Genomic DNA, 11067 nt, shown 5'->3' on the forward strand with positions numbered 1-11067 from the left:
AGCAAAGGAATAACAAAGTACTGCAAAGTAATTAACAAAATAGCCTTCAAGGAGTGTAGTTTATGGGCAAATGAGTATTATCTATTCAAAGTACCAACTTTTTATGGGCATTTTACTCTCAAACATATAATTTATGATAAATTTATAAATGTTTGTAAGTAAAATTCAAAAAGTGTTACACTGATTTCTTACAAAACGAAAACTGGCAGGTTATCTTTTCAACATAAATTAAATTTTTTTAAAAAAAGAAATGGCCCATAAAGTACCAACTCTTTGTGGGTTTCCTCCATTACATGAACAAATATTCTGCTCTTTATGGGCATTTTACTCCGAATCATTTAATTTATGTTAAATACATAAATGTTTGTAAGTAAAATTCAAAAAGTGTTGCACTAATATTTTTATAAAAGGGAAACTGGTAGGTTTTGTATTTAACATAAATTAAACATGTGAAAGCAAAAAAAAAAGAAATTACCCATAAATCTATATCTTGCAAATCTATTACAAGAAATTTGGTCATTAGTGACAACCAATTGTTATTCTGTTTTTGCTCTCTAATGATTTTTTTAACTATTAGGAACTCAAATTTTGTCATGTAAATTAATATTAGTGCAATAATTTGAAGTGAAATTAACCATTTGAAACAAATCATCTCTCCTTATTATAAAATAAAAAAAATTCTGGAGTTTTGGGCAAAAATAATGAAAAGAAAGATAAGTAAGTTGTAATTTAGTTCACAATTTTGAGAAAGTGATATCAATATTAATATGGGATAAACCGTTTGATATCATAAAAAAATTACCTATTATGAATATTTTTACAAAAATATTTAAAAGTTGCAAGTAATAATATATTAGTAAAATATTAATTCAAAACTAAAAAACTTGGGTTGAAATTTTGGTACGAGTAGGGGGGGAAATGTAAGGAATTGAAATTTAATTCAAAGTCAATAGTTTGAGGAGAAGCGCGGAATTGACTTGAACACTTAGTGAAACCAACAACTCGCGGTCATGTTTAGTTATTCACCGAACAAAACACTACCTGCCATGAGCCAACAGCCAACAAGCAACACTTAGAACCAAAAAACACACTGCTCCTCATCTCTGCCGAGAACCAAAAAACACACTGCTCATCTCTGCCGGAAACATCTCCTCGCCGAGAACCAAGAAACATCTCCTCGCCATCTGGTAATCGATCTTGGCTCGGAAATGATGAAATAGAAGACCACATTTAGCAGCAACTCTCTACAAAAAAAGGTATGTTGATTCTCTTTTGCCTCCCTAATTTTCCCCCGAATGGTTTGCCCTAATTAATTTTTTTGCCAAAAATTTCAGTCCAGTTTTTTGGGTTTCATTTGATTTATGGATGGCGGCATCTCCTCCTTTTGGAATATGCTTACTTGTGGGTTTTACCCTTATTAATTTTTGGTCAACATTTTCTTGTACAAGATAAAAGGCTTTAGTGGGATTGGATTGTGGGTATGTATGGGTTCGTAATAGGCCGCGGAAGGCAAATGCAATCTTGTATTTTCATTACCTAAATTCTGACCCTGAGGGACTTTTTAAGATCTTTGTTTTTTTGGCCCCATTAAGAATTTCAGTTTGAAGAATTTGTTGAATGTATGGAACTTAGCATTACTACTGCTACTGTATTTGCTCAAAAGATGAAACTTGATTTTACCTATAAAATTTGTTAACGAATGTGTGAGAACCCGTAAAACCCTAATATTTTCCTAGGGTTTATTTCCCCTTAATTGCATGTTTCCTGCATTTTCTGGCTTCGAAATATTTTCTTAGTGGATTTTATGAGCAATTATAGTTTTAAGATGATTTTTCTAGCATTGGAGAAGTTTTAGAAAATTAAGAGTGAATAGTGGACGTGGGACCCACTGGTGCGAAAAGTTCGGAAAAATTCGGCCAATAAGGTTAAGTTTCGGGTGTTGAGTGATAAGTAGAGTGTGTGAAGTGATTGATGTGAGAGAGAAAAGAAAGATAGGAAGGCATTTAATGAGATGCCACATGTCACTTTCTCATTGGTTATGACTTAAGAAACACTATTCACCTTTTGACAAATTTTTGACTTTTGACCCAACTAGTAAATATCTTCAAAAATTCACTAAAATTCCCTCATTTTCTCTCCACCATAGCCGGCCCTCTCAAGCTCCAAGGAAGACAAAACTCTTCAACATTCAAGCTTCTAACAAGTCCAAATCCACCAAATCAAGTGCTTAAGTTAGTTCTACTCCATAAAAACTTTGCTCCTTGTGATAGTAAGTGTGTTGGTGAACTTTGTTTGAAGGATTAAGGTGTTCAACATCCTCCTCTCTCTTGTTTCTTGGTAAGTGAAGCTTGACACACCCTACTACACCTAATGATGCTTATGTTGTGCTTACTAGTGATAAGAGTGCTGAAATTTCTGGTTTTTATCTTGGTTGGAATTGGTTTGGTGAAGTTTTCCATTTTATGATGTTTTTTCTGGTTTAATTGGATTATGATGGTGTGGTTGTTTGTGATGATTGGCAATGGACTATAATGGCTCTAGTGGATGTGAAATGTGGTTAAATGCAGTCAATTTGGGATTTGGTGTGAAATTGAAAAGTTAGGGTTCTTAATTTCCCCAATTCTGTCCGGTTTTTGATCATAGGGTTAGAGGCCGAATTTGACTTTGCTCAAAACATGAAAGTTGTAGGTATTGATGTGATGGAGATGCCTGTAAAATTTCAGGGCATTTGGATTCATGTAGAATGAGTTATGACGAAATTACTGTAGCTGTTCTGCTTTGGACAGAATGCGAAAACGGCGTTAGTAATGGGCCATTTTGACTGGAATTGGTTTGGATTTTGGAGTTGGTGTCTTCTGAGTAAATGTAGCTAGATGTCTTAGCTAACACATGCCTTTGGAATTTCGGCAATTGGACTTGTATGGACTGAGATATACTGATTACAGTTTTTGGTGATTTGCAAACCTGTTTTGGTAATTCTGGTTTAGTATTTTGCACTTTTGACCTAGTTAAGCTAGGAACTGGATTGAGTGCCCTTCTACATTGTTGTAGCCCTGTTTCATAGCTTCGAAATGGTGGGTCTTACACCCCCATCCGACATTTGTAGTGAGAGTTGTACCATTACCGCATTATGAGGTCAAATCCGGTTTTCTTATCAAGGCTTAGCTTAAAGCCCTTTCTTAATTTCTGGTTTGCTTTCATGCTTGTATATGTTTATAAAACCCTATTGGGGTTGTGAATTGGTGTTGTTTATGGCTCGGTATGGTTTCTTGTTTTATGATATTGTGAGCCTATGGAACGGCTCTTGACATGAAATGCTTATCTGTGTGTTGTTGGGTTGTGATTGAAGAAAATAATGAAGCCTTAATGGCTGGAAAAGTAAGAATTTTAGGGGAAGTGCTGCCCGATTTTCTAGGCCGTTGGTTCCTTTAAGTTGGATTTGCCTTTTGGTAGAATGAACGGCTTTTAGGTTGGTTGCGCCTAGGTCTTCATGCTACCTTTTTGTTTCCAAGGGAATCATGTTTTTGTATTCTTGCATTAGTATTTATTTGGCGAGGCATACGACTAGTAGTCGAGCCTCACATGTGCATTCTGTTTACTCGATTCTGGAAGTAAAACCTTCAATTGGTTTATTTTGATTATTTTAGGGTTTCTTGGCGATTAAGGCCAATCTGAAGTGAAACTTTTGAAGTTGAATCTGTGAGTGTACCACTCCCCTCCATTGCTGTTTAACTTGATTTCTGCTCTGCAATCTGTTTATTTGTTCGAGACGAGGGTGTACTTTATCACACTCGTTCTCTAGTCTGTTCATATGCCAATTTACTATGCAAAATTTGAATCTGTTATCTGTGTCTGCATCTGTTCGGATTTCTATGACCTATGAGCTCAATCCTGTGGCTAAGTTATTCGAGTCGGGCCGGCAAAGGCCTGGACGATTAGATAACGAACCACGGTAGTCTGTTCGGGGATTTTGGGTATTGAGACCCTTGATTCCGGGTATACTCGAGTATTACCATTTTGTTCGTTTGAGGTGAGCGGGCCCGGTAAAGGGGTGTTTGGTGGACGGAATTCGGTGATAAGAGGGGTCTACGGACGCATTGGTTCTATATACGTTGACGGAGAGTCAACCGGTTTGGATCAAGTATTGCGCTGGAAATTTGGCTCCTGAGAGCCACCCGTATCCTTCTGATTTGAATCATTGGTTCCTTTGCTTTACATCTGGCATGTGTACTTGATTTGATTTGCTAAACGTGACATGCCATGATTTTAATGCTATCTGTTTGGTACCTCATTGAGCGCAAGCTCACCCCGTTCTGTTCCTTTTGTTTTCCTTACAGGAAAATAAACCCTTTTGGTCTGGATTTGACAAATGGCTGCCAAATTGAGCTAGTTGAACATATCTTTTGCATAGCTCATGTATTAAAACCCTAAGTGTACTCTTGGGGCGTTTGTTTTTGATTTGGCAAACCGTGTGTATATATTAACTTTTGAAACTTTTGTATGTCATTTTGATTGGTAAACGCTAAAGTTCAGATGTGAATGTTTGTTAGCTATTTCGGTTGGGTTCTGACGGGTCGGTTACTATTCATGGCCGACTCCGGATTTCATTTTAATTTATTCTGGGTTATTTTACTATTTTGATTTGTTTACGCGCGTTTGTAAGTTCCGGATTGAAGCGGATAGCTATAATCTGATCCGTAGTCCTGGCGAGAGCTGGGCAGGCAGTCCGCTAACCCCTTTGGTTCGCCTTAGGGGAAAGTGGGGCTGTCACAGAATGCTGTAATTAATGAGCTTTCGCTTGGATGTAAACAATCTGATTGATGTTGAAAAGTAGAGTGCCCGCACATCATGTTGGTAGTGCTTTTTCTTTTTTATTCCTTCTTCGCTTTTTAGTTTTGTTTCATTGTTTTGTGTTATTCATTTAGCTTTTGGAGTTTGTATGTTTGACTTGAACACCTAATGAGTGATAAGAGCTGAAGCAGTTTGAATTTAGAGGAGTCCTTAGAGCGACAGGATTGAGTCTTAAGAGAAAAAAAAGGTTTATGGGGCTGGAATAACTGTTTGCTGGGGAGGGAAACCTATTTGATTCGAGTTTGTTGGTCGTAGTACCCTCTAACCAAAAAAACAAAAAAATCCAGTGTTGATTCGCTGCCAGAGTCATTAAGGGCTAAGCTGGACTAAGTTCGATGCTTATCCATCCATTAACCAGGTTTTGTTACTTAGTTGGACAGATTCTGATAAACTTAGCTAAAAAGTGGGAATGAGTGAAAGTTGAACACTGTAGGGGCACATAATCCTTGTTTGCTTGTGGCACAGAATACTGCTAATTAATATACATACAAAAGAACATCAATGGCGGCACATTATCAGAAACTAGTCATATAACTATATGTATTTTTTTTTAAACCTGTAACTGTAGGGTTCTAGATAGCAGTGCAATCACCGTGCCAACACAAATATTTAATGTCCAAAACTGTAACTAAACAAGACAAATAAAACATTAAACCCAACTCAAAAATTGCAACATCTTAATACTAGTTTTGCAAGTAAAATGTTACCCTCCGAAAGATGCTAGTAGTAGAAAAATTAGGCAGTAGTAGCCGCCTGGGCAGCAATCCTTTTCCTTTGTTCCTCTATAACTGACAACTTGATACCTTTCTCCTTTGGAAGAGACACCCAGGGCTTTGCACCTTTTCCAATGATGAAGACATTACCAAGACGAGTAGCAAACTCGTGACCTGTGGCATCTTGGACATGGATGGTCTCAAAGCTTCCCTTATGTTTCTCTCTATTCTTGATTACTCCAACCCAACCTCTGTTCCTTCCCCCAGTCACCATGACAACATTCCCAACATCAAACTTGATGAATTCAATAATCTTGTTGTTCTCCAGGTCAAGTTTGATGGTGTCATTGGCCTTGATGAGTGGGTCTGGGTAACGAATGGTATGACCATCATAGGTATTCAGGTATGGCTTGCCCTTCTGTCCAAACTGTACTGATCGAACCTTACACAACTTAAACTTTGCCTCCTCATCCCTGAAACTTCTGGTTTGATTAGCTGGCCCTGGCTATGTTGTTAACTAAGCTGATATGGTGATCATTGTCTGTGTGGCCCGGGATACAGTAGTGCTTGCCAAGAAAATCTCACAAGACTCCAGAATTAATTCCTATCTGCCTTACATTGTGTTTTGCATTGCACACAGCCTCCTCACATGCTTACATTGTGACATGTTTGAATTTAGTAATAGCTGTGTTGTATTTTGTTTAATTTTTATTATTGTTGTATGGGAAGATTAATTTCCTATATTTATTATATGTGTTGTTGTAATATCATGGTTGCATATTTTTTTGTGTTAGGATCAACGGTGCTTTTGAAAAAACATGGATAGGAGTTGGATGACAATTAAAGATTACTTGCATCCTAGATATTTGGCAGGAGTGAAAGAATTCGTTTAGTTCGCTTATTTAGGCAAGGATCCCACATATAAGCTCCCTTGTCCATGTAAAGGGTGCAACAACTTTGAGGATCAAACTATGGAGGTCATGAAAAGTCATTTGTGTGGGGGAATTGTTGAGAGCTATACTAGGTGGGTATATCATGGTGAAAGGTTTGAGGATTCTGATGAGGATGAAGATGATAACATAGTTTTAGATGAAGAAAACAGTGAGTCAGATGATATTCAAGAAATGTTAAATGACGTTGGTACTGCAAACTTTGGCGAGAATTGGAGAAATTCGGGGGAACATAATAGGGATATACCAAATAAGCAAGAGGGGGAAGCAAGTAAGTTTCTTAGATTATTATCTGAAGCTGAAAAAAGTCTCTACCCGGGTTGTGATAAGTACTCAAAACTTTCCTTTGTTGTCCATATCCTTCATTTGAAAACTATGAATCGGTGGACTTGCAAATCCATCGATATGCTGCTGAAATTCCTCATTCAAGTCTTCCCCATGGCATCAATTCCTAGCTCATACTATGATGCAAAAAATTTAATTCGTGAGCTAGGACTCAAGTGTGAAAAAATACATGCATGTGAAAATGATTGTGCACTTTATTGGAAAGAAAATGAAAGCCTCGATCACTGCCCAAATGAAAAATGTAAAGCGCCTCGTTATAAATCCCCGGGTTCTAAAATTCCTAGAAAAGTGCTTTGCTATTTCCCCTTAAAATCAAGGTTGCAAAGACTATTCATAAACAAGAAGGTAGCTCAAGATATGAGATGGCATAAAGAGAGACGCGTTCCCAAGGAAAACACAATGACACACCCTGCTGACTCAATAGCTTGGAAGGAGTTTGATAACACTTCACCCATCTTTTGCCAAAGATCCTCGTAGTGTTAGGTTGGGGCTTTCAACTGATGGTTTCAATCCCTATGGAAACATGAATAATGCATATAGTGTATGGCCTGTAATCCTTGTTCCTTACAATCTACCACCTTGGAAATGCTTAAAGGACCCTTTTTTCCTGTTATCAATGATTATTCCAGGTCCTAAGTGCATAGGAAATGATATGGATATATTTTTTAGGCCTCTAATTGATGAGTTGAAAGAGTTTTTTGACACTGGCTTTGAGACTTATGATGCAGCCGTGGGGGAAAAATTTATGTTACGGGCTGCTCTATTGTGGACTATAAGTGATTTTCCAGCATATGCCTATTTGTCAGGGTGGAGTACGAAAGGTTATAAGGCCTGTCCTATTTGTTTAGATGATAACATGTGACGCCCCGAAAAAAAATGAGTTTGAGAACCCGGAAATTTTCTACTTTTCTAGGGTTTATTTGTTTAACGCCCGCTTTTCTACATTTTCTTGATTAGAAAATTTTCCAGATAAAGTTTATGAGCAAATATCGTTTTCAAATGATTTTTCTAGTATTGGAGAGTTTTTGAGAAATTAAGAGTTTATAACGGACGTGGGACCCACTAGTGCGAAAAGTTCGGAAAAATTCGGCCAATTAGGTTAAATTTCGGATACTGTAAAATTTATCGGGTGTTAATGGATAAGTAAAGGAGTGTGAGGTGATTGATGTGAGAGAGAAAAGAAAGGATTGAATTGCATTTAATGAGATGCCATGTGTCATTTTTCTATTGGGTGGACTTTATGATTTACTATTCATGGTTTTGACCTTTTGACTTATGGATTAAATATCTTCAAAATTCACAAAAAACTTACCATTTTTCACCCCTTGATGGCCGAACCTCTCCAGCAAGAAGAAAGACAAAACTCTTCAACATCTTGGCAAATTCCTAGCTCAAATCATCCAAACTACTTGCTTAAATTAGTTTTTACTCCATAAAATTCCTTCCTTGGGTGCTAGGAAGTAGTTTAGTGAAGTTTGTTTGAAGGCTTAAGGTGTCCAACATCTTCCTCTCTCTTGGTTACTTGGTAAGTGATGCTAGAACACTCTTCTACACCTAATGATGTTTATGTTATGCTTAGAAGTAGCTTGAGTAATGGAACATATGATTTATTTCTTGATTTGAAGAGTTTTGGTGAAGTTTTCCATTTTATGATGAATTTGCTGGTTTAATATGAATGGGATGTTGTGGTCTTGTATGATGAATGGTAATGGTTTAAAATGACTCTTGTAGGTGTGAATTGTTGATAAATGCAATCAATTTTGAATTTGGAAGAATTTCTGGAAAATTAGGGTTCTTGGTTGAACATTCTGTCCGAAATTTTAGGTCATAGATAGAGGCCGAATTGGCCTTTGCTCAAAACATCAAAGTTGTAGGTATTGATGATTTTGAAGTGTCTGCAAAATTTCAGGGCATTTGGAGTATTGTAGAGTGAGTTATGCCGTTTTTACTGTTTCTGTTCTGGGTGATCAGAATGTGCGAACTGCGCTTGTAATCGTCTGTTTTGACTGGAATTGGTTTGGATTTTGTTGTTGGTGTCTTCTGATGAAATGTATCTTGATGTCTTAGCTATCATATGCCTTTGGAATCAATGCATTTGGACCTGTGTAGACTGAGTTGGACGAATTACAGCATTGTGTGATTTGGGAACCTGCAATTACGGTTCTGGTTTGGTATTCTGCATTTTTTACCTAGTTGTGCTAGGATTTGGACTGAGTGGCCTTCTACATTGTTATAGCCCTGGTTCTTAGCTTCGAAATGGTGGGTCTTACACCCTAATCCGATAATCGTAGTGCAAGTTGTGCCATTACCGCAAAATGACGTCAAAACTATTTTTCTGGTTTGAGCTAAACCTTCATTTCCGGACTCTTCCCTAGCTGGACTTGTACTAGTACTACTTGGAGCTTGCTGAATAGCTATGGGATGAACTTGTTGTTGTTGTGTGTGTACCTTTGGGACTGGCTGAGGATATAATGAAGCCGTGATGGCTGGGAAAAGTAAGAAAATTCAGGGGAAGTGCTGTCCGAACTTTTGAAGGAAGTTATTTGCATTGAGTTTGTGATTGAGGACTTGGATTTGAGCAAGGCAATGATATTTGATGGATGATTTCTGAGTCATGGAGGTGAGTGACCTCAAACTGTTTCCAAATTTACTGTTGAACCGCTTTCCTGCATTATCTACTTTTATCTACTTTGAACTGTTTTCAAAGTTACTTTTGGAACTGTTTTCTTACATATCATGTGTGCTTGCATCTTAGTGTCTTGTTATTAGTGATTTTGCTTTCAATGATTGTTAAAATGAGTTTTCTAGGCGAGTGTGTACTTTATCGCACTCGACCTACATAAAGATGAAAGTTTCAATGATTAATGATTAAATGCTACTTGCGCATGAATGTAAGCCTTTTGGGCTGAACTGGCCATTGCCCTTGTTACCGGTCGTCTCGAGCCAGAAGAGGACTCGGTCGGGCGACTAGGAACTTGGGTGAACGTTTCGGTATACTCGAGTATTACCTTGTAGGTTGGTGGAGCCTGGCCAAAAGCCAGGGACGGTGTGAATGAATGCACGAATGAAACGAAAAGAATGCAATGAAATGACAGGAGAACGAACGTATCCTTTCATGAATGTTACTATCGCTTTCCATTGTAAATGTTTCTTGAATTATGGATACTCCATCATTGATTTATGACATCATGGATACTCCATCATTGATCTATGACATCATTGAAATGAACGATTGTGAAACTGATTTGATAACTGATTTTACTGGTTACTCGCTGAGCTTCTAGCTCACCCCAAAATGTTTTATTCCCCTTCACAGGGCTCAAGGCGAAGGAAGGGCTTGTAGTGTTTATTCCTGGATTATTTCATGTATGGATTGAATTTGGTTTTCCTTTTGTGTAATCATTCATATTGGGATTGTATTGAACGTTTAGAATTGCTTGGATGTGTAATAGTCTAGTTTTGGACTTCCTCCTGTATACTAATTGTGATCAAGGAACAGAGTGGCGCTGCGGAAGCGTGGACGGCTTCGCTTTTGATATGTATGTTTGGGGAATATTTGATTTATATATGGGAGATTTAAATCTTGTAGTTTGTTTGAGGACTGTAGTGATCGACTGAAGTCCGCAGGCGAGAGGCTGGGCAGGCGGCCCGCGTTGACCCCTCTGGTTCGCTTAGGGGAAAATGGGGCCGTGAACAGTTGGTATGCAAGAGCTTAGGCTTTCAGATCTCTGTAGTGTATCCTAGCGTTTGAAAGTTTTAGGATTGCCGGACTGTGGGGTTTTGAATTGCTCTTGAGAGATTTTTTGGGGGATTGTCCTTTGACTTGATTGGTAACAAGAGGGATGTCGAGGACGCATTCTTTTAAGGAGGGAGATTGTGACGCCCCGAAAAAAATGAGTTTTGAGAAACCGGAAATTTCTACTTTTTGCTAGGGTTTAATTTGTTTATACGGGGCGCCAGCTTTTTCTACATTTTCTTTGAATTAGAAAATTTTCCAGATAGTTTATGAGCAAATATTCGTTTTTCAAATGATTTTCTAGTAATTGGAGAGTTTTTTGAGAAATTAAGAGTTTATAAAGGACGTGGGACCACTAGTGCGAAAAGTTCGAAAATTCGGCCAATTAGGTTAAATTTTCGGATACTGTTAAAAATTTATCGGGTGTTAATGGATAAGTAAAAGGAGTGTGAGGTGATTGATGTGAGAGAGA

General features: G+C 37.8%; 1 protein-coding gene across 1 annotated transcript; it reads right to left on the minus strand.

Moving 5' to 3' along the window:
* Positions 1-5586: 5586 nt before the first annotated feature.
* On the minus strand, positions 5587-8353 carry LOC113757277 (40S ribosomal protein S4-like; the record flags this gene model as incomplete). Its single annotated transcript, XM_027300637.1, has 2 exons — positions 5587-6046; positions 8289-8353. Coding segments are annotated over 2 exons (525 nt in total), but the record flags the coding sequence as incomplete, so codon positions are not given.
* Between the last annotated feature and the right edge of the window lie 2714 nt (positions 8354-11067).

This window comes from Coffea eugenioides, unplaced genomic scaffold (genome assembly GCF_003713205.1).
Source record: "Coffea eugenioides isolate CCC68of unplaced genomic scaffold, Ceug_1.0 ScVebR1_28;HRSCAF=126, whole genome shotgun sequence".
Classification (NCBI taxonomy): Eukaryota; Viridiplantae; Streptophyta; class Magnoliopsida; order Gentianales; family Rubiaceae; genus Coffea; species Coffea eugenioides.